At 36.9% G+C, this 25,530-nt stretch overlaps 1 protein-coding gene across 4 annotated transcripts in view; it reads left to right on the forward strand.

Moving 5' to 3' along the window:
* Positions 1 to 25,530, forward strand: part of msps (msps cytoskeleton-associated protein 5) — a 168,609-nt gene that overhangs the window by 129,802 nt on the left and 13,277 nt on the right. For 3 of the 4 annotated variants that reach the window (XM_081739143.1, XM_081739146.1, XM_081739144.1), the window contains 5 exons: positions 3,141 to 3,328; positions 6,353 to 6,518; positions 12,430 to 12,603; positions 21,934 to 22,047; positions 23,857 to 24,052. In XM_081739143.1, coding sequence (XP_081595269.1) covers positions 3,141 to 3,328; positions 6,353 to 6,518; positions 12,430 to 12,603; positions 21,934 to 22,047; positions 23,857 to 24,052 — 838 coding nt within the window. The remainder of the gene's footprint in view (positions 1 to 3,140; positions 3,329 to 6,352; positions 6,519 to 12,429; positions 12,604 to 21,933; positions 22,048 to 23,856; positions 24,053 to 25,530) is intronic. The other variant, XM_081739145.1, reaches the window with a different exon arrangement.

Raw genomic sequence — 25,530 nt, forward strand, 5'->3', positions numbered from 1 at the left:
CCCGTTCTGTTTTCGCTCTTAACCTAGCGTTATAATAAATGAATTAATACCATTAGTATTCATAATGTAAAAACATTATTCCAATAAAATTTAGAATATTACAATTCTGGAAATATAAATATTAATTAAATTGTCTTTTAATTTATTCCATTAGAACTGTTAAAAGGTCGTCTATCTCATCCTGCTATTACTATCGTCTATGATAGTTCGTATTTTGTCTCTTTGTTAACCTGAGTTTTAAATTTATTACAACATGAATTACAAATTTTGTTTATTTTTTAAAATCATCTTCTGTAATTTTTCTATATGTTGTGCGAATAATCCTCAGTCTTTCTTTTGCAAAGTTATTTTCTTCGTTGGTTTTGAGATACCACAAATTAATACCGCCTAACTGCAATTGGAGAAAGCAGACAGCCCACTCAAGACCTTGTAACTTACCTTTTGAAAAGCGGTATATAATTTCTAGTTTCTATCAGTATCAGTAACTGCCAGTATTCTTCTGTCGAAGTTTATTGTTTTAATTAATAATGTAGTTTAAACAAGAGCGACAGATAGTGTCAACATTGTAACATTCCTACGCTAAGGGGCCTCGGTGGCTCAGTGGTAGAGCGTTCACGTCTGGTGCTTGGGGTCCCGGGTTCGATCCCAGCCCCCGCCAAGTGAACTTTGTGGTGGACAAGCACCGCGTGCGTGGGTTTTCCCGGGTTCTCCCGTTTCTTCCCACTTCCTTCATTCCACCATTTCATTCATTACTCATAATCACCGTCTCCTTTAGCCTAACCGGCATAAGTGTGGGACGTAAAACTCAAAGATTTCATTTCATTTCATTTACTCCTACGCTAAGTCGGTAAAAGTTTATGTTCACGAAGTAATTGACTGTCTTTTACAGAAGATCTTTTGCTCAAAAATTATTGTGTAAAATTAAGTATGGCCAAAAATATGAAAGCTATAACAAATAGACCGTAATTTTATGTTATCTTTTTGTAATAATTGTACAGTTGCCAGAAAAGCTACTACATGTTCTTTTGCGTCAGACTGACCCCGTGTATGAAAAATTTGGGGTGTTACGGGAAATGGGACCGGCATATAACAAGTGACCTAAGCGTGTTGTTGGATTTTTTCGGAGTTCTCCAAAGAACGGAAGGTATTTGTCACTGGTATCATGTGCGCGACGAACAAATGGGGTACTCTTCTGTGCTGTCATGTCATGTCATGGAATGGGATTATTAGGAACAACAGTGAATCACTTGTTCGGTTAGTGTGAGAATAACGCTCTATTCAAGGAACTATTACATTAGTTACAAATTTTTAAGAATGGAAGAATCAGTGGAAATCTCCCACGTTTTGAATTCCGGTTTTCTTGAAGAAAGCTGATGTCATTAAACACACCAGACATTACACTTGAACACTTGTAGCTTCGAACGGAGTTTAGGAAAACTACAATCTGTGACGTCACAGATGATTTGAAACTGATATTAATTCTCCATGTGTGCTACCTGACCTCAATCCGTAAGAAAATGCAGAAGTTTGTACAGGTGCAGGAAAGTAAGCAAACAATTGAACAGACAGCGAGCCAGAAAGTACCGATCGCTTGGTCATGCTGGAAGAGAGGCTATTCAATTTTCGATACTTCTTAATCATCAGCAATCAATCAAATAAAACGATCGTTGACAGTCAAAAAAACTAAAAGAGGTTTGACATGTAGAAAGTATTGATGTACGAGGGACGACCAATAAGTTATCTACCTAGATAGGAAGGAATGCAGATAGGCTTACCTGGTAATCACTGTTTTTCGATGTAGTCCCCATGGAGGTCTGTGCACCGTCGCCACATTGTGGGCAGTGAAGAAATCCCAGAGAAAAATGGCTTGCAAAACATGATCTTTCCCGCAGAAGGTTGTGTGCAGAACTTCTTCGGGATTGAGGACTCGTGGTGTTTCTACTACATGGACTCCTGCTTGCTTTCAGGATTCCAATGGTGGATCCAGGTTTCGTCCCCTGTCACCAGTTTGAGCCACGAACTTGACCGAGCGATACTCCAACTTCTGCAAATCCATTGTTCGCTACGCGGCGTAACACAAATACTCTGCCCACGACCACTGCGTTGCTCCGACTAACCTCAAATTGCGCAGCGGATTCCCCACAGTAGCCTTGGCGTGCGTGTCAGGCGTCATGCTCCGCCTTTTGTATAGTCTGAGAAGTAGGGATGGCCAGAACCGGTTTTCGGGTCTGAACGGATCCGGTTCCGGAACCGGTTCTTCGGATCCAGGTCTGGAACCGGTTCTGAAATCCGGATCTCCAGGAACCGGTTCCGCTGGAACCGAAACTTTGTGACCATCCTTACGCTAAACTCGAGCTGCTGGCAGGCTGTGAACAGTGTGCTAGATGAAATGGTGGAAGCGACAGGCAGGCGCCCAGGCGGCGGCAGCTTGTCTCATTTGGCTAAATAAACTGGGTAACCGGCAAACTCATTGGCTAAACAGGCAAACTGGCCAACTCATTTGGCTAAACACTCACTGGTGGACCAGTTCAAACCCTGCTCCCGCCAAGTGAACTTTGTGGTGGACAAACACCGTGTGCGTGGGTTTCCTCGGGGTTCTCCCGTTTCCTCCCACTTTCTTCATTCCACCATTTCATTCATCTATCATCATCACCGTCTCCTTTAGCCTAACCGGCATAACCGTGGGACGTAAAACTCAAAAATTTCAATTCATTTTCATTTTCACTGGTGGATCAAAATTTTTTTCTGGGGGCACAAGCGGGTCTGGGCGGGGAAGGCATAAGCGCATGGTTCTCTTTGCATTTTTTTTGAAGGTGAACTTTGTGCCTCCTTTACGGGTCTTCGGGGGCTTTCGGATTCAGGTCTGGAACCGGTTCTTAAGATCCGGTTCTGGAACCGGGTTTTCAGATCCAGGTCCGGAACCTGTTCCAGAACCGGTTCTGAAAACAGGATCTCCGAGAACCGGTTCGGAACTTTGTGGCCATCCCTACTGAGAAGCTGTCTTCTGCTGCTGGTATATATTTATTTACATATTTTCTGGCGACTGTACGACACCTGGTTTATCTGTACTTATTCATTATATTATTATTTTAAAGTCAGTTATCATTATATTATTATTTTACAATTTTTATTTTTTATAGCTATATCACAATAAGAATCTTGCGAAGAAAGCGTCCAAAGATGTCCTTGGCGATTTGGTCCACATGCTAGTTACCATTTTAGTGGATCATCGGCTAGAAGAACTTGATGACGGAACTAATTTCATTAAATCCATTAATACGTTAGTTGTTCGGATCATTGAAAGATCTGACCATACTAATATTACATGGTAAGACAAAGTTATGTACATCGTAGTTGTAAGTTAATACGTACAAATACTTAAGTGTATATGTACGTTAAGTGTACTCGCACATTACAACTTACTAACTTTATTTTTAAGTAGTGTATTGATATGTCTTTAAAGAATAAACGATCATACCACTAGTAAAAAGTAGTGTTGTCAACGGCTCGGCTCACGTGAGCCGAACCAAGAATTAAGCCGAGCCAACAGCTTACCTAACCGAGCCAATGGCTCATTCCAATTCAGCTGGCTCGAGCTGTTGGCTCAGTTGGCCAAGCCGAGGCGGTTGACACCACTAGCAAAAAGTGCCCACGTTTGGATAAATTCCTATCTTTTTATGATAATTTAAGAATGTTGAATCCAATTAAACTATTTTCTAACAGTGGCGTCCAAGTAGTACTTGTAAGATAGGAAAGTAGTAATAACTTTGCCATATAAGATCACGGGACATGACAGTGTGAAGATATGCTAAAAGAAGAAAAGAATTTAGTTGGTTGCTATTAGTTTGTTGATTTCTGTGTTCTATTTGTGAGATTTGGGATCCGATATGTAACTGGTTGTATGTGACTCCTGTTAAGTTATGTAATCGTTGGGAAATGGGTATGAATTCTAAGAATTGAGTATCCTAAAGCCTGAGTATGTGTCAGTCAAGGTAATTGCTCATTTTAGTGTTTATTTCCAGAAGTATATTAAGATTGGGGAAGGAGGTAACAAAAAAATGAGAAGAGCAGGATGGCAGAAACGAGTAATAGCGTAGTGAAATTACACTGTTTTGAAGAATTTGATCCTAATGAAGGGGACACCGAAGGTTATATAGAACGCTTCGAACAATATTGTAGTGCTAATGATGATGAAAAAGAGCGTACGGGAATTAATCACAGTAATGGGAAGAAAAGTATACAATTGGTTGAAGCAAGTGATTGTTAAATATATATATATATATTAAAGATTTAATGGAATTGTTCAGATATCAGTATACTGAAACTGCTAACTTAATCGTTGAGCGCTACAAATTTCATTCCTTAAAGCAGGACATAGGTCAATCATTTCAAGAATTCTTTGTTAAGGTGAAGACCCAAGCAAATAGGTGCGCTTTTGCTGATAACCACAATGAAGCAATAAGGGACCAACTTGTAATTCTCAACAAAAATTTGAGAAAGAAATTGTCAGTTGAATCAGAATTAACACGGTCCAAAGCGTAAGTTATTGGTACGCAAATGGAGTTGGTAGAAACGGAAGCCCAAATTTTAAGGCAAGAAGCTCGATTTCGATGTTCGGTTTTTGAGGTTTTGGACCCGATATCTGGTTGTGTGTGGCTCCTGTTAGGTTATGTAATAGTCGGGAAACGGTTATGAATTGTTAAGAATCGAGTAACCTTAAGTCTGAATGTGCTGCCAGTCAAGGTAATTGCTCATTGTAGCATATATTTTCAGAAGTATATTTATATTAAGATTAGTGATTATGAAGCATATTAGAGCAAGTTTACATTTTAAAGTTATTAGTGCCTATCCCAACTTCGAGGTCATTTTTCTCGTGACCTCATATACAAAAATGTTTTAAAAAATAGTTTTATTAAATTCAGCGTTCTCGAATCAGTATAAAAAGCGTACGTAGAAATTTATCTAATCATAGGCAGTTTCTGCTAATGGCATGATCGTTGATCTCAGTAATAGGCAGTTCTTTTGAGGGAAATATTTTATTTATTTTAGTGATGATTCTTTTATGTTGCGAAATTCAATCACTTGACCACGTAGTAATACATACAGTACATGAGTTTGCATTGTTCTTAAAATACAAACATTTAAAAAAAAAATCCAAAAGTAGGAAGAATCAAACTGTGAAGTAACAAAATGGAAATGCAGTGTAATAAAAGTTTTCATATTGTAATTAAGATTAAAATATGTATCAACTACTAACGTTAGGAAATTATACGAGGAATGATTTAAGAAAAGGTTACAAAATCTATTATGGCTTACGTGTGAGACATAGGTGGAAGATCAACACTAGTTCTGATGATAGAAGACACTCAACACTAGTTCTCAATGTAATCACAGTTTTTGTTCAACAGCTTATCAAAACGGCAGATAAAGTTCTCTATACCATCTGTATAGAAATTCATGTCAAGTTCTCGTACCCACTATGAGACAGCTGTTTTGACGTAATCACATTCCAGATAATGGTGGCTAAGCTATGTTTTACTTTAGAACAGGGAAACTGTGAGTCACTGGGGTTAGATCAGGGCTGTAGAAGGAGTGCTCTAGTCTTTCCAAGCGTAACGTCAATGGTTAAAGTACTGAATCTACGTTGTGTCTAGCGTTGTCATTAATAATATTGACCGTCTTTCTTTGAAGGCACAGCACCGCTTCCGTACATATTGCTTTGAAATTTAGCTCTCCCCGTACATCTCTGCAATCTGTTTATGTCAGCAGGTCAGGATTTTTGGCCCGCAGGAACCACACCACTAACCTCACTTCTGCTTTTGACCGGTTTCCCAGACGAGTCATCATTTTTAATGTCCGCTTCTCGGGTATACATGATCAGAATCCGAAGTCTTCAAACTTGTACCAAGACAGACGTGTTTTTAATCTACAAATAAATTTTCCTTAAGTTACAGTGAATAACGTAAAAGTTTCATGCTTTGTAATTTTTTTCCATCATCCCTCTGCGCTCACATATACCAATCCATAGTTAATAATGCTACTTAGAACAAAACCATCATATGATTTAGTTCAGTCCATATCAATTTAATCTTGTGAGATTCACGTCCCAGTTTGTAGATATAATATTTTGAGGAAGTTACGTGCAACAGAAAGGAATAAATTGTCGTTGTTGTACCTTTAGTATAATTTATGGAATTATTATATGAGGTATTTTGTTGTATCATAGTAGTATTTCGTTAGTAGTTCAAAAAAGATAGTTTCAACCGTTGAATCTATAAAAATGCTATCTACTTGTGAGTATATTACTATTTTCTTTCCTTCAAGCTCATGTTCTCTTCCTTTTTTGCTTCAGTGCTCTTATCAAATCGTTACACCACTGTGTAGGCAGCCCAAATACGTCCTCTAAGTTTATGGACCTAATTATGAAATGCTTGTGGAAAGTAATAAGGTTACTACCAGATTGGGAGGACGATCTCAATTTTGATGCTGTTCTTTATGATCTCCATTTATTTTTGAAGGTGGGTACATAATTTTAACAGATTTTTGTTTTCATAATGAACAGGAACAAAGTAATTGAAGAAATACAGTAGGTTAACTATTTCCGGGTGTGTTCATTTCACGAGGCTATAGCGAGCTTACAGATTAATATGACACTTGTAGTTTCAATGCGAATTGTAGAAATAAATATAGAAAATGGTTTGATATTTGTAGTTGAACACTACCACACAACAGAGGTAAGTTACATAGTGGTAACAGTAAAATAGTAATTTTTTCTTCATATTTTACGTGATAATTTAAATGAATTCAATAATTCTGCTTCCTGCTATTTGAATGTTGCTGAATACAGAAGTTGTTTCCGATTTATGGTGACGAAATTACACACCTTGTGCAGCACCACGAAGCAGGAAGAGAAAGAAGCTGCCAGTCGTGTGGGCACTTTGGTCCATTGACTGTGGGTGCCTGGTTTAGTAAGTGCATATCGGGACAAGTGCCTCCGAAGATAAGTGCTTATTGGGAGGCCTACATAAGTGCCCTTTTGACGCAGGTTTCATGATCATTGCTGGATACTCATATCAGGGCAAGCTGGCCATACATCGTGTAGCCAAAAATACAAAGGTGAATTCGGAATATTATCAGGCTAACGTCATGTGAAACCCGTTTATCGCCATGACATTCCCCATCTCTAGGGGAGGGACAAGAGTCGTATGTGGGTGCATGAAGACATTCCAGTTGAAGTTCCCTGACGCGTCCCGATGGACTTCTGCGCCTTCGGCTTCCTGAAATGAGCCTCGTCTCACAAGTGACCCCACACCGTTGAAGGGTTATGGAAAGCCTGTCAGGAGGAGTGGTTGCAGCTTGACATGACTACACTGCATGCCAGTCTCCTACAGTGGAAACTTTGTTGTCGGACAATTGCCCAGATGTAGGACCACCAAATGGAGCACTCTCGATAATGCCGACGTGGTTTCTCTTAAGGTGAGTGCAGGTTGAAATCGTCGTCATAGATCGAAAACAACCTCTGTAGAGAAAAGTATTCATAAAAAAATTTTTACTCAGTTGTAGTGTGAGAGATTTTGTCTGCATACTGGATACAATTTAGATTGTCTGTGCTTCAACAATACAAGAAAACAAGCAAGCAAGTTGAAACCTGCATAATTCATTGAACAAGCGAGGTGTGTATAGAAGTGAGTCAGTGTGGTGTTTTAGGCCTACCTCCGTCTGTAATCACGTCTTTTCTGATATTTGTTTCCTTTAGAAGCATGCAGATAACGCGTCTTGTGTTCCTTATCCATCAATCAATAATCGTTTCTTATCCTAAGATCCCTTTTTTCAGCACAAATAGTATATGAGATGGGGATCCTACAGTCTGAGGAGCAATTCGAATCACCATAATGTATTAAAGTTTCAGTGCTTTCTCCCATTGGAAATTGAACCCGATATCCTGTACACCAGAAGGGTACGCGCTAGCTACAAGACCAGGGACGAGGGCCGTTTCGTGCATATATATATATATATATATATATATATATATATATATATATATATATATATATATTGACAACCTAGCCACTCAGTGCCTATTTGGGGATGCAATAATGAGTGCTACTAGGCGCCTTCCACTCACCATCTAAAATGAGTGGGTAACTTATAACTTAACTTGCAAGAGGTTTTATTTGGGGATTTAAGCAAATAAATATACTTCCACTTCATTTAACATAAAACACTGTATTTCTAAAATCTGATGAATGAATTGTGAGATTTCTGAATAATTGCTATAACGGATATTCGGAGTCATTTGCCAGTAAGATATAGTACGACCAAGCATTGAGCTTTGAATTCTGACTCGGAGTCACACATACCTGGTTCAATCTGTTGTTGTCCCACGTCGATCTGGTGTTGAACTCTGCACCTTAAGCTGTCACTCCTTGTTGTTGTACGATGAAAGCTGGCATTGAGGAATGGGCCTCTCAATGTAATTCTCCCTCGAAGTTCTGCGTCGTTATAATCTGTCGAAGTACAACGTACTGTCTTCTTCTATCATCTGGTGGCTAATTAAATGTAACTTGGTTCTCCAGACTCGAACCCAAGTATCTTCAAAATCGAAGACCAATCTTGGAACTCTTAGAACTGCTCCTCATGAACTGATCCGAACTCCATGAACTGATCCAATCTCCATGAACTCATCTGATCCCAAAACCTTCTCGTCCTGTGGTTTTGTTTGGCTGGGTCCAACTACCATCGTCTGCTGTTTCGTCTGCTGTTGCACGTGTGACCCCGTTTTCACATGGAGAGACAAATTCCTTCCATGTGTCAAAACTCAAAACTGCAACCCTCGACACGTTCTGATTTTCCGATCCTAAGCAATTCTCCGTACATCCGTAATCTCATGAAATTCATACCATCCCACAAATTCACGTTTTTGTACAATTTCCAGAATCTGGCGATCCTAAGCAATTCTCCGTACATCCGTAATCTCATGAAATTCATACCATCCCACAAATTCACGTTTTTGTACAATTTCCAGTACTTGGGTTCGAGTCCGATATCCTGTACACCAGAAGGGTACGCGCTAGCTACAAGACCACGGACGAGGGCCGTTTCGTGCATATATATATATATATATATATATATATATATATATATATATATCCATGTTTTCTATCCAAATATCATCCATGTTTCAGAATCCTAAGGTACTCACGCAACAATTTTTATAAAGGGAATTTGCAGGGCCCCCAGCTGTCCTATTTTCCTATATTTTGGAAATTTGTGTATATTTGTCCTATATTTTAGTCTTGTCCTATATTTCCTTTATTTTTCAGTGGGGGGCCGCGGTGGCTCAGTGGTAGAGCGTTCACCTCTGGTGCTAGGGGTCTCGGGTTCAAATCCTGCTCCCGCTAAGTGAACTTTGTGGTGAACAAACACCGTGTGCGTGGGTTTTCTCGGGGTTCTCCCGTTTCCTCCCACTTTCTTCATCATTTCATTCATTACTCATCATCACCGTCTCCTTTAGCCTAACCGGCATAACCGTGGGACGTAAAACTCAAAAATTTCATTTCATTTCATTTTATTTTTCAGTGATTGAATCATTAAAAACACAAGCCAAGAGCAGTTCCAGTGATGATTTAAATTGCTATATATTAATAATATGCTAAATGTGTCTTAGCATTTTTTCTGAGGGATTAATAACTAATCTTCACTATTTTTTTTTTTATTTGCTTTTTCCTATCCTCCCATGTCCACTCTTTTTCTTTTATTCTTTCTTTGTTTCCTGTGTGCTTATTCTTTCCCAATGAAGCTTAGCTGAGGAACCTTGCCATGCTTCAGTTTCTTATAACGCAAGCTGTGTTAGCATTTTCTTTCAGCAGTTTATGTACAGCAGTATTGGCTAGGCATTTAGGTGTGTTGGCATTCACCAGCCTTACAATATTGCTGTACATAATATGCAGTGTTCTCACGCGTCTTGGAAAACCTGAAAATAAAAGTGTATCGTAGAAACGCCCTGTAAAAGTCATAGAAAGCAGAAAAATGTTGAAAATCCTGGTTGCTTTAAAATTGTCTCTCTGTGGTCAGCACTGACAGAATATTTCTTTAATTTCCTTCCCAAGCAAAATCAAATTTCATTACAGTCAGAATGCTATAAGAGAATCTGTCAGAACTTGAGATTTCCTGTTACATTTGCATACTTACATTTTCTTATGAGTGTAGACACTTGGTTTGATAAATTCCTTGTGATTATGCAAAAACAGGAACCACTTATCTACATTTTGCATGATGAATTCAAAGAATAATGGCAAGAGTTGTAGTATTTGATCTGTACAATGGAAAAACTTATGATCTTGTAAATATGAAAGTGAAAGAAGAAAAATCAATTGCCAGATAACAAAATTGATGTCGGTGATGAAGGCGCACGGTTGGCATCGAAAGAAGTCGATAAGGTGGAACAACAGTTATGCAGAGAAATTCTTCATAAAAGTAACACGTTACCTTCCACAAAGGCTACCGCTAAACCAGATTTTGAAACATAGCCAGATTTTGTACCCTGCTGTTAGACATGCAAAGGAAGAACAAAATAAGATATTGTCATCTTAGAAACGATTAGCGTCTTGTGTGCCTTAGGTGTTGACCAGTCAGGAAATTGACAAAGCCGTAGACGCGTAGCGAATTTATATGAGTGATCAGAGCATACGTGATGACTTTTTTGTTGATTGTAGTGTTGACTGTATTGGAACAAAGTAATGCTGCTCGAAAATAACACAAGGAAACCAAGGTGTCCAACAATTACTAAACTTGTGAAAGCAGTGTTAACACTTTCGCACGGATAGGTATCTGTTGAATGTGATTTCTCGACAAATAAGAACATGATGCCATCCAAGAGACAAGGACTGAATAAAGAAACCATCAATGGGCTACGAATGATTAAAAACAGTGGGTAAAAATGTAAATTAAGTTAATACCACTAAAGAAATGTTAATCTACTACAAAGAAGCACATAAATATCGTGAAGATATGGACAGAGATTAAAACAGCAAGAAAGTGAGCATAAGATCACAGCAGAAAAGACAAAAGTGAGTGCCAAAAAAGGAGTGGAGGAAATTCATGAAGTTGAAAAATTAATTTCAGAGGGGAACATTCGGCTTCAGAAAACAATAAAGCATCGGCTCATGGATGATGTGTCAGCTGCACAAGCCCTGTGAGGCTGGAACCAAAAGGCTTAGAAATGCCACAACAAAGGTGTGGCAAAAGTAACACGTGTACTAGTTCATTATTGTACCTTTAAAATGTAAAAGTAAAAATGTATAATAGTGGTGGATCGAGGGAAAGACATAGCCAACTCGGACCACAAGAATTTTACTCTTAGTAAATCAAGTCGTTTATTTAAATCGGTTTCTTTCTTTCTTTCAAAACAATACAGCAGGTTCTGCTAAGTTTAAAAAGTAAAAAGTTACATATACTCTTATTCTGTATTAAACTAAATCTTGTTTCCAGTTGTCTATTGAGGTGAAGGGTGGCCTTTTCTTACAATACATTTTATTTTTTCTGTTCTTCAGATATTTCATTGTATAAACCAAACTCTCCTATTTTATAAACAAAACTGTCCTATACATTTTCAGTGTCCTGCTGGGAGGCCTGAATTTGGCTACGGGCATATAATTTGAAGTACTCACCAACTACCGCTATAAAAATTGTTTCAGAAGTGCCTCAGGATTCTGAAACTCGGATATTTGGATAGGGCATATACTAATTCCTAAGTGAAGTCTCGACCCGACAGCGGTAAATCCCATAGTTTTGGAGCTATGGACCTTTAAAGTTTATTTTTTCATATTTTCGGCAGCCTATAGCTCCGAAATGACGGATTTCTGCAGCCTGGTTGGTCAATACTTTTTGTCTTATCTTGATACCAGAAATCACCTACCAAACGTTGTCGGTGTTGTTTTGAAACACCCTGTATATAAAATTGAAAGCAAGGGTTTGGTTATAAAAAAAATCAAAACTTTTTAGAGCTGTGCTTACTTGAGTGACAGTAATAAGACAAAAAGGATAGGTTTGAGTTTTTTTTTTTTTTTTTTTTTTTTTTTTTTTTTTTTTTTTTTTAGTATGTTGTAAAAATAAACTTGTTTCTATAACTCATTGTCCGATGGTAGAATTCACGTAAGTTATATGGGCCACATGCGAATTATAGCAATAGATGGTAAAATATTGGAAAATGTTCACATTCTTCATGTCAGATGGTTTATTATTCAGTATTATGCAAGAATAGAATTTTATAACTCAAAAGATCCCACACAAATCATTGATATTCTGAATTTTGTATAATGTGTTGAAAATTAATACATCTTCATGTCATTGTGTGCGCTTTCTTAAAGCTGACCTTGTGTTTTGTACTATGACTAATTCTAAAAATTCTGTAACTTTGTTTGTTTCCAGGAATATCCCTGTTCTACGTGGAAAGAACGGAAGTCCGATACTCCTTTACGTACGGTGAAGACAATATTGTATACAATGACAAAAATTAAAGGCAACAAAATCCTTTCTCATTTAGGAAAGATAGAAAATTTGAAGGAATCTGAATTGGAGTCTTATCTCATGAAGCTAATAAAAGTTAGTATTTTATTCGTATTCATAAATAGTTTTCCAAGCTATGTGAGTTATTGTGTGTAAATTAGAAAGGAATTATAGACAGTAAATCGAATGCATTATGATCTAAACCGTTGATATAGGAACTGTAAAAAGTAAGCTAGGGAAGAAGTCGTTTAGCAGCACATAATGATTATACGGAAAAAGTTTTTATGTAGAAATTCAATCTTGAGTTTGAGAAGTATAAAATAAACAAAGAGAGTGTATTATTTAGTTTCTATAAAATACAGAGTGACACACAATCATAGTCATACGTCTTGCAAATAAAATCAGACAAATAAATACACTGCTGAGTGTACGTCTGACGAGGATCTTGGCTAGAAGATCGAAACGTCACGTGTAAATGTGTTTTTATTAAATAAGTGCAGTCTTGTTTAGCAGTGTGTTTATTTGTCTGAAAATACAGAGGTTCTGCCTGATCTACAGCGACTGTTTTTACAATTGATAGTGCAATATAGGGTGAAGCGAATGACGTTATTAGTCGTGTAGATACATTGAATTTCAGTTTATCCGTGACAGGTATAGTGAAAAATGCAACTGAAGATGGTCCTTTTGAGGAAGGTCACATAACGGCGCTTTCCGATTCCAAGTTCCGCTATAAAGTTATAAGATGTGCAAAGAAAGAATTCACCTGCGTAAGAATGACATAGCACGTGTGTTAAAAGGGACAGGAAAACGGAAAGTGAGGTGATTCTTGTAGAGCAGAAACGAGCCAACCTTTCGTCCCTCTACGAGTTGTTCAGTCCGGAAAGTGCAAGGAAAAACTTACGTACACAGAGAGGTATTGCAAACCCTGTTGGAACATCCCCCAAGACGATTCACATCATAATTCATTGTGATCTGGGATTAGAGAAATGTCGGAAGGGACGTATTAAGAAAATCATCTTAACACGTGGACTGCCATGTGTATGGAATTGCGTACACACGCGCCACGTGTGATTTTTCATACACAAACAACGTATTTAACAAATACAAAATAGCACACAGGTGATAGATAAATATTACATCTTGCACACCTTTCCACCAATTATCGATGGCTCTACAATCATCATTTAGCAGCAAAAGATGGAAATACTTACTAGTTACTGTTAATAAGCCATAAATGTACACTCATGTCCAAAATTATTGTCGCAAGTCTATAAATATGTTCTAGGAATTTAATTTGATAACGAATTCGCCCGGTATTTCTTATAACGTTAGTATGTGTATAATCGGCAGACATGTATGTGGTAAATTTCATCTCAAAAGAGCAGTAAATAAGAACAATAAAACGAAAATATTTTTTTTTTTTTGTCCATTTAGCACCATTTTATTTTACTCATTATAATTTTCGTATTTATAATTCTTTTCCCATGAAATTTACCACAAAATATACAGTTCCCTATTGTACACGTAGTATCAATATTAAAAGTACCCTGCAAAATCATTATCAAATTATATTCTTCCAAGAAAACATTTATAGATATGCGACAATAATTTTGGACATGAGTGTACCTCAATCACATATAAGTTACGTGTAATTTTCTGCAGAGAACGTGATGTCGAAGACCTTCAAAGATAACATCGTGAATATAGGGAAAGTTTTGCCAATGGATTCATGGTTGTTACTTGTTTTTGTTACAGTGAGAAGTTAAAGATACACTGTGTCGTCAAAAATGCCAAGGTGAGTTCCAGTTATTACCAGACTAACGTTCTCACACCAATTTATCACCATGCCAGTCTTCGTTTGGACGAGAGGGAGAGAAATGAGGTATGGCTGCATCGAAACAAGCATCCAACCATACCTCTCATTCGACGGTCTTTTTCCGATCGTCAAATGGCAGAAGAAACTGGTGTTCGTGCTAGTCCATTTACTCACATTCCAGTGGTCTCTATATGCCTCTTCATTGGACTATTACGTCTTCGGTCTTGTCAAACGAGCCCCGCGTTGTGATGATCACTCCATCGGATAGAGTCCTGATAGAGTAAGCATTACTTTATGTAGCTGTTAATTGTATATTTCGCCCGAGCGTTAACGAAGAAACAAGTTATCACTAGAGTAATAGCTCCCTTCACCGCTAACAACACATAGGCAAAAATTCAAACAACAACTTTAAAATAGCAAAATGAGAAGATCTTCAGCATCATTTGAACTGAAATAGAATAACGACATAAAATAAAAGATGTACCAATGTATATTACCATGCATATTGAAAATTCTGGCACGTAGGAGAAAGTTACACGAGGCGACGATACCTGGGCAAAATAACGCACTCCAGATATAAATAAAATGTTATATTTTACATTACACCATACTTAACATATACCCTAAAGAATGAGGAGCAATTTAGGTACAACATATTTTGTGGATTGTGTTAACATGCGAAGATACAAACGGATTTTTTTTTTTAGTTGAATGAGTAAATGTTATATGTTCGGCAGAATTCTATGGTACTTGGTGCTTTTTATTCAGTCCTTTGGCGCCCAAGTAACTATTGCATCACTTGCATAACCCTTTGTTTCGATGCTGCTCACTTGAGTTTCTTCTACTATGATGATGTAACTACAGGCGGGACCGTGATTAGCTGCAATTACTAGCGACAGCCAAGGTCGGCAGGCGTTGTCGTCTGCTTTACTGCTGATATGAGCGCTACGAGAATACACAACAAATAGTTACGCTATTCACAAGGAAATAGCAGCTTTTAAAATAAAATAATTAAATTGTCTGAAACTGGGCATTACTCATAAAAAAATAATGCACAAAAAGTTTATCACAGCGTCATTCAGAGCCTGTGGAGAGTCAATCTGTATTGCATGTCACCTCCTCCAATGGAAATTTCGATGCTGTGCGATGGTCAACCTAATAGAACATTATCTGTAATAGTCGTGGTATTTCCTTATAAATGTGCATCTCGAAATCGTCACTGTAGATTAGAAAGGACCTCTGTATAAAATAGGATCAACAATCAGCAAGATACGATTTATATGGAGAAATATGTTATTTCGTCACACACAACAATTAATGTATTGAAACTTTGGAATACTCGATTACTCATACAAATATATCTTAGATTTTCGTTATGAGATAGAGTTACTTCATGACAACTAAAATATCTGACTAAAATAACATATGAAGCAATAACTACAAAAACATCTCAATTTCAAAATATGTAAACACACATGGAATGGATAACATACACGTTGTTGAAAAGCGTCTTTGAAAGTTGAAGTCGAGTTTACGAATAGTTTTACTGGATCTAAGAAGATAAAATTAGTCTTTCGGAAATATAAGTTTGACACAAAAATTTTTTCTGCCTGATCGACACCGTCACAGGTCATAGCCGTTGCTTTATATATATATATATATATATATATATAAAAGTGGTCAGTGGATATTGTTTTCTCTAACAGTTGTTTGAGCCTTTTTGTATTAGCGTACCGATTTTAAAAAAAAGGGCGGGGGGGGGGGTTGCTTTGAGTGTTTAGTCAGTATTTCCATGTCTGGCCTTGTTTCTATCAGCTTCATTATGCTATCAAATGCACTGTTAAAATAAACAAACAAACAAAAAAAAAAAAAATAAAATAAAATAAAATAAATAAATAAATAAAAAATAAAAAGATATAGGTCTATATAGTGATCATAATGCTTTTCAATTATTTGTTCGAGGATAAACGGACAGTATGATGTATATATTTTTTTTGACTTGTACCTCGACTGTTGTCACTGCAAATGGTAGTGCGCGATTCAGGAAAATTAAGTTTATCTGTCTTCTCTTCATTAGAGATAGATGTAAAAATTGTCTTATATTTACGTGTATTGGGGGAAAAATACATAATTTTATGGAGATTTTAAAATTCTTAATTTGCAGATAACCGAAAATTGTAGACTGAAATAGTGATGTCATCATTTCCTTTCCGTTACCATGGTAATTACCAGTTCTTATACAAGCGCGTGAAGCGAATGGTATATTTTAAAGTCTAGTACAACAACAACAACAACAACAAAACGGATGTAAATTTATTTATAATTATAAAATGTTTTAACGACTAATAAAGTTGATGGGAAAGGGTACAAATTTAGAATATGGAAATGCGTTTAGGAAACTGAATAAAATCAAGGAAATTCATAAAAAAAGACTAATATTCCCTTAAAAATGTATTCTTTTCGGAGCGCTGAGGTGTAGACAACGGTTACTATCGTCTGGGATGTAACGTCTGCTAAAATGTTACTATCGTCTGCTAAAATAAATGTTTTGGGTTTGAATTTGATAAGAGAAATATTTGGCGAAAGCTGTTTTGAATACAATGTCGTACGTATTCCTCTTTCTTTTGTCTTCCGTTGGGACTCATATACTGAATTCAGTGGAGGTTTTTACGATGGATAATTAAATTTATTTTTGCTTCACTGTATTCTCGACAATATGATATTGGGACTACACTTTTCTTATTTAACTACTTTTCAGCGGACAGAATGCCGTGGCAGATCGTGCAAGGTAATTGAGTACTGCTGAAAGCACGTTATCATTAATGTTAAATTTTGAAATATAATTATTCAAAATTCCATTATTTCAGCTATATAATGCTTTATTTAAACTTCGCCTTCAATCATATTTTATATTTGGTGTTGCTTATGTTCAAATGCATGTAAGATTGAAGATTTTTTTTTAAAGTATCTTACTCATAATTGAATCCTATACCAATTACTATACTTTACGCGAATCTGACGCACACCTTGAATTTAAAAGTTAAAATCATAAGACAAAAATAACAATAATAATTGGCGAATGTAATGGTAGGATCAATTTATTTTATTTATGTTATACAACAATGGATTTGTACGTAAGCTATCAGAAGAGGGATTCATCGCCTCGATCGTTACGGCGTGACACTCATTATTAAAGAAATTACTATACTGCTTACATGTAATATCTGAAATGAACAACTACATAATTAATTTACTATTACCAGTAACTACACGCGTGACTCATCATTATTCACTAGTCTTTCCATATTTGAAATCTTCAAAGGGGTCTATGCCAGCAACAGATTCGTTTACACTACGAGTCATCACTGTCGTGAGCGGCCCAGGGTTCCATTTCCGGTGGGGGCACTCGGTCGAAAAAGTGTAAAGAGCTCCTGAATGAGGTTTTCCTATGCTTTCCTCATTCACACCAGACAAATGCCGGGGTGATACCTAACATAGGTCCCAAGCCTTTTCCTTCCTTGTCTTTCCCCAAATAGTGTGATCGTCGAGGAACGTAATCCCTCATACGTGATGAGCTAACATGCCTATAGATGCCAAAAGCCCAGAAATCTAAATCCTAAATCATCTCCGTCGTTCCAGAGCTCGTTATTATCGCTGCATATAAAACACTAAAAATGCAGCATTTCTTGAATTACGTTGCAATCAGTAATGTTTCGATTCCGTTCTAGGCAACCAGCCCAAACTCAGTGTGCGGATTGAAGTTGTACTCGAATGTAATATCGTCGTTAAGGAGTTGTTTATAGTGCGTTCATCAAGAGAAGTGCATTCAGCAAATTTCTTTCCCATGTTGATTTTTACAACAGCATCTTTTCCTTCCTTCATCCTTCTTTTGACCGAATTTGGGGGTTGCAACTCTTTAACATATACTATATGTGAGGTATTTCATTCCAATATAATGACTAATATGAAACGTATGTCAGGCAATGTAAGAATAAGGAAGCTGGTCTTGGGAACAGGGAATCGAGTACTAACTTAAAGGACAGCATTTGAAACTGTGGTGACTAAGATTTCACGTGGAGTTGATAAGCGACCGTCAGTTATTTGAAATGAGGGCTCTGGTTGGCCATTTATTTATTTATTTTTTTATTTTTTTTTATTTTATTTATTTTTTTTTTTTTGGAGGGGGGTCCGCAAGATCCTCGGATGATGACTTATCTATGGCACGAGCTACCAGACGTAGGAGGCGGTATTCTTTATATATGAACTGCACTTCCGTTGAAGAAACAAACTATACCAAAACTCTTTTTATATATAGTTTATTTCTTCAATAAATGCGCAGTTTGTATATAAAGGATGCCGCTTTCTACATGTGGTGGCTAGTGCCATAAATAAATCATCGTCCGCGGGAACTTGCGGAAAACACCCCCGATAACTAAATGGCTAACCAAAACCCTCATTTCCAGCATTTGATAGCTGCTCGTCAAGTTCATGTGGACAATTAATTGCCACAATTTTAAGCGTTGTCCTTTCAATCAGTGATTAGAAGATTGCTGTTCAACATACTAAATAGTTTTCTTATATATATTATACTCGATTGTAGCAAAATATGGAGGCCTGGCATCTGTTTTATCTGAGTAAGAAACAGAGACACAGTGGGTGTTGAGACACTGCAACCCCGCAAATGCGGTCAAAAGAAGGATGGAGGAAACAAGGGATACTATTGTAAAATCCAGCAGAGGAAGTTCAAACAATTTGCTGAACTGCACATCTAAAGAAGAAATAAACTATACTGTATATTTACTCTGCCTATCCGTGTGTCCATCCAGAAGACAAAATACTCAAGAAATGCTTGATGGATCACCATCATTTTTGGCCAGAATGTACAGGATAAAAAAATACATTAATCTAGTTCACTGATGAAGATTATATTCAAACCGAAAGTGGTAGCAATCAACCATTTCTGGTTTTAACGTTGATCACTATAGAGGAAAAGCACTAATAGATATCGAGAAGCAGTTTTCTGTAATGTACTAAGCAATCAAAAGCTGTACCAAACACAGTACGACTCCTTCTACTAAATGAAATAAAAACTCTGACAAATTACAATGACTTATATTTAACTAAATGCCGTAAAAGTAAATAAAATAAAATGTAGCGTACACATTTACGTTATATACCAGCATGTAACTTTGCACACATTTTTGCGATAAAGGTAGGTTTTAGACAAGGACATCGCGTCGTGGGTGGTGGAACAGGGAGGTACATGCCTCCAAGTTTCTCCCCTGAAATATCTACTTACCTCTTTATATATGGATATTTATAAGATAGTTTGGGAAATAGTGCCCCAATTTTTTTTTATCACGCTACGCCACTAGACAAAAAAATGTAAAAATAGCGAATTTGCTGAAAATTTAATTCCGAACGACTTTTGTAGAAGGCTATTAAAAAAAAAACTCAATCATTTTAAATATATTTAAAGATTTCTGAAATAGAGTAATTTTTCGGCGACCTTTGACCCTGGCGTCATATGCCTCCCAAAAAAAACACACAAAAAAAAAACTCATGGTTTTCAGAATATGTGACCAAACCAGAAATCATGCACTAGTACCATTTGACAAAGTCCAGTAATAATTTGCTCTCGACCTTTTCGATCCATCAGGATCTATGGGTGGCCCCCGCACTAAAAGGATATATTCCATTATAGAAATTAAAGATTGTTCAGGAAGTGATAAAAGCTAAGATGTAAACCACTTAAACAGCGTTGGGTAAACCTATATTTAGTTTAATTGCACTCCTTAAAGTCACATAATGTAATCAATAATATTCTGGCCTCTGATTGTACTAATCGTTTACAAATATTTACTGAGCTCTCTGGCTAGACTCCAAATTATTTTCTATACTACGACTTACTGTTCCTGTCATTCATGTTTTTCCCTACCGAGTAACAACTGGACATCGGATTGCTGTTGGCCTACCTTTAACTAATGCATGTGTTCAGTAATAAAATACTTGATGCCTTCTGAAAATGTAGCGGTGGCTCCGTGCTAGAGCGTTCACCTCTGGTGCATGGGATCCTTGGTTCGATCGCAGCTCGCGCCAGGTGGTCTTTGTGGTGAACGGAAACCGTGTGCATGGGTTTTCTCGGAGTTCTTCCGTTTCCTCCCCCTTTCTTCATTCCATTATTTCATTCATTTCTCATCGGCACCGTCTCCTTTAGCTTAGCCGGCATAATCGTGGGACGTAGAACTCAAAGATTTTATTTCATTTCTCTTCTGACTTTACAAGTACCTTTAACACTTAACATCCATCTCCACTCGAATATCTCCGGAAATGGTAAAAATACTACCACTTCCGGTTTCAGTATTTGTAAAAATATCACTCCATACAAACCAAACTTATTCACGTGCTGTACACGTGGCTCCGCTACTTGTTTTGGATACTAGATCTGGACTAAAAAGTGCGCATCAGATTCATGTAAATATGGAAGTATCTTGGATATTCATTTGTTTCAGATGTTTATTTTATTTGTTTGCTTTTTGTATATATCGCGCAATAAAAGTAGATGTAAACACATCAGACAAAAAATTAAACACCTTCGTTACACATTAACCTAGCACCTATAAGAAGCATCCCGACCGCAACACCTCACATCGTATGGTAGGTGTCAAATAAGAATGTTGATTATTGTCATATTTTGAGTCCTTGCAAGGTTAGTCCAAAAAATAGCACAAGGCGAAAGAACATACGCTATTACAGATGTCTATTTAGTCTTTATTTACTGATATATGTAAGTTGTACGAGCAGTTCTTAGCACTTGTTGTGGCCTAGGTTCTTAATTTAATTATGTTTCTAAACTCTAGATTTACATGGAACTGATCCCGTTACACTGCATGCTTGAAGTAATGCGTTCAACAAAGCCATTTCTCGTAGCCACAACAATAGCCGATCAGGAGCTAGCATTGCCCTCAGCCAATTATGGCTCCTGTTCATATGTCCACCCATAAATAGTCACCATATGTATATGCCAACATATCTCCGGTTCTTGTCAGAACCTCTGAAGAAGAATGCAATGTTTACATTCAAAATGTGTGATGTAAATATCTTCATTGGCTGATAGTCCAAGAAAACTTAATAAAATAAGATCGATATGTTTTTTTTTTTTTTTTTTTTGTTTGTTGTTTTTTTGGTACATTGTGGTACATTATCAGGCAATGTCTCACCAATGAACTTTACTTGCTGGAAAGGGGACTTGGGTGAAGACGTTCCATCACAGTTGAAGAGCATGGAAAAAGATAAAGAGGTGTGGTCTTCAGTTCTTTATCTCCAGTTCCTTAGAGCGGTTTTACAATATAAATTGCAGTGTTGGGCTGTAGCCGAGCCATGTAAGGATCATATAGGGCATGCAGATGATGAAAGCCCTTTCATGAACAAATTGCATTTTTGAGTAATTCTCCGTGCTAATATTGCTTCATCAATAACAGTTCTAGTGTGAATGAAGTCCCTGTAGTAACGGGAACATTGTTACATCACGTACTGAAGTGATTAATTTTTGTCTGGTGTGTATATTGTGAAGATTAATCAGATAATTCAATTAATTTTCTTCTTTTCAGTCTGACTTGAAGAAAGACGAGCGGAAAAAATCTCCTCGACGGCTTTCGAAGTCTACTCATGAATTGTTATCAGAAATATTCAAGAAAATAGGATCTAAAGAACATACTAAAGAGGTACGTTGTATATATGTTTATTTCTTTTTCTTTTTTGGTGTTACTCCAGTTTTCTCAGTTTTTTTCCTTCAAAACTGTACAGGTTGTCTCAAAAGTCCCGTGACCTAGGGTAACTCTGTTATTATCAGAGTTACAACAAAATGTAAGAGGAGAAACTGTCTCAAAATATGATGTTTTCAATCTAAAGTTAAGGAATTTTTTAAATCGGACGAGCCGTTTGGGGACTTTTTATGCACCCAATGTTAAAGGAAAATTTAACGCTGCCATTTACCTGGACGCACAACATAAGTGAATGAAGTTCTTGCCTTTTACGCTAACATGTCGATGGCCAGTCTCCATTTCAAATAGCAGCTTCATTTATGTCCGGGTAAATGGCAACGTTGCATTTTCATTTAACATTGGGCACATAAAGAGTACAGTCCAAACGGCTCGTCCGATTAAAAAAAAAAAAAAAAAAAAAAAAAAAAAAAAAAAAAAAAAAAAAAAAAATCGTTCACTTTATATTGAAAACATCATATTTGGAGATGGTTTTTCCTCTTACATTTTGTTGTATTGCCTTATGTCAGGGGACTTTTGGAACACTCTGTATATAGATATCATGTTCAGAAAAATCGATACAAATCGTTGCAAAGCTCTTTATGTTGCACCCATAGAAGGGATGTTTTGATACGTGAACACCAAAATATTTAATAATAAAATACAAATCTTGAACTCACTTAAGCATGCACCCGTATTATTAATTTATTTGTACATGTTTCAGTAACATCTTGTCATTCTCGGTACATGTCTACTAGGGGATTCTTTACGTTTATTTGTGAACTCAGTAATGGTAAATTGTTGTCTATAGAAAAAGCAGTATTATACAAAGTGTCCACATTTTTATTATTATTATTATTATTATACAATTTGGATAAAGTGTGCGGTGCATATTCGAGCCAATACGGTATATATTAATTTAATATTTAGTAAACAAATTTGAGAAACTGAAATTGATTCTGAAAAAGCAAGGGACGGTTAAATACTTGAAGAAATCAGTGGAAGTCACATCCTTAAAACTCCGCTTCATTTCAAAGAAAATAGAAAAATAATTCTGATATATATCAGTTGGCAAAAATACAAAAACGATATAAATACTCAACACAATATCTGAGCAATTTGGTGACAATAGTAGATGGTACAGGATGAAGACGTTTTAGAGATACTTAATATTGTATGGGATTCCATATTTTAATAGTATTAATTTAAGAAGCGCACGGTAACCCAGTGATAGATTGTTCAGCTCTGGTCCCAGGCATGTTAGTTTCAGATAGTCAATATTGTCTGGATTTATTTATTAACTTTTTTTTTTGTGAGTGTGTGTGTGTGTGGAGGGGGGGGGGGAGATAGCCTAGCTGGCATATTCGTGGGACGTAAAACGTAAAGATTTCATTTCATCTCATTTTGTTCCTGAATATGATTTGGAACCGCTGCACGTGAAATGTCTATAGTTCGTTGAGGTTCGGTCTGTAGTTCTTCCAAAGTATGCGGATGGTTGGGTGAAATGCTGACTGCAATATCCCCGTAAGGAAAAGTGGTGGAGTGAGGTAGAAAAACGGGATGGCCCCAATAGCCGGGAGACCAGGATCACAAGCTACTGTACTACAAGTTCTTTGCCTTAGTTATCACCACCTGTTGCCTGCTACTTACCAAGAAAAGAATGAAACAAAAGAAATACTTGCTCATGGTTGCCTAACTTTTGTTTATAAAGCTTCTGCAAAAATTGATAGATTCAGTTGTTTTGACATGTCTATATATGATTTTATTTTCCAGGGACTGGCGTTGCTATACGATTTCAAACAACAGCATCCGGAGGCTGACATAGAGCCTTTCCTTCGAAAGTCATCGCAGTTCTTCCAGGACTATATAGAACGTGGTCTTCGAGGAATTGACCTGGAAAGAAAGAGGATGGGGGACCAGGGTCATGGTAACGCCCCATCTTCCATAACAAGCTCTATTTCTTCTTTGGGTGTGTTTTCGTTCAAGCTCTTCTGTGTTGCTTTCATAGAAGCCGATTAACTTGCATGTGGATGGCTGCATGAACTAGTGGCCATAGGAATTGCCTTTTTCAATTATTTTGTTAATTGTTTCCCCATTTACGTGAAGTCTCTGTCTATGTACGGCAATGCATTGTGATTGTAAAGCGATTCAGTATGCAAGCATTGAGACAAGATGTTAGACTTGAAAAATGTAGTTAGTCTTTTACAACGACAAAACCATTCTCACTTGGTATAAGACTCAAAAGAAGTTTTATGATTATGAAAACTCGATTTTGAGGTTGCAGTTTTCGGTTTTGCTTTACAGTACAACACCTCAAATCCGAACTAATTGGGGCTGAAGCCTGTTCGGATTTCGGGGGGTTCGGATTACCCGGGAAATAATATTACGTACTTATTTCGTCACTGAATTGGCGGTAAAACAACGACTGAGGCTAGACAGGATGGCTCAGTGGTCGAAAGGGCAGTGACCTTGACTGGCGGGTGTACGCTGATGTCCAAAATGATTGTCGCATATCTATAACTGTCTTCTTGTAAGAATATGATTAGATAATGATTTAGAATAAGCATTAAATCTAAAAATATTAAAACCTTAGAAAAACTAAATTTGTATGATTAATTTTTTTTATTATTATTATTTATTTTCCAGCTGTAGTTATTTTTTTTTTTTCTCATGAGAACGTGTTCGGATTTCCGGGGTTCGGATTTGAGGGGTTGTACTGTATTGGCTTTAGGTGGTAGGGCCAAGTTGGACTTCCGATGAAAGTTACATCGGTTTTCGTTAACTTCAATAATCTGGATTTACACTCAGTTAGACTTCTGGAGTATTATATCCCTCGGGGATTACATATGAAAAGATGGACATCCATAGAAATTAGCCATTGTTTAGATATTTCGAGGTATCATCTGTTCGTTTCAGGCATGAACCTGTAATTTCAGAGGCTAAACTACATAATAATGGATTGCTCTGACAAAAGACGCAGGTGAAGACCCAGGGAGCAATCGGATGGGCCATACATGTTGCACTTGGGGAGTATAGGCCAAACATACGTAATTTGATGCCAACACACTGTGAGTGAGGTATGGCATACCTTTGTGTGACGAGGCAAGGCGATAAAATTTTCTTATTACAGAACAAGCCTACTAAAAACGGACAAATTACTATAGAATATCTCGAATCCATGAAGATATCCATTATTGGGTCAGTAGAAAATGACAATATGAAGACACTAGCTGTGCAAAACAACCATGTCTTTACATTCAGATTTTCAATACTCTCTGGGGTTGATTTTTTAATTACTATTATTTTCTTCGGCTGATTGTGATCTGTATTTTTTTCTGTCGTTATGAAGTAAATATTTTAGCCTGTCTATCAACTTTCACTTTAGCGTTTCCGTTCATCATGTCCCAAGTATTGGAAGGAAATGTAATGTTTCCAATATCTAAAGCT

The sequence above is a fragment of the Thermobia domestica genome, chromosome 14 (assembly GCF_964235325.1).
Source record: "Thermobia domestica chromosome 14, izTheDome1.hap1.1, whole genome shotgun sequence".
Lineage (NCBI taxonomy): Eukaryota > Metazoa > Arthropoda > Insecta > Zygentoma > Lepismatidae > Thermobia > Thermobia domestica.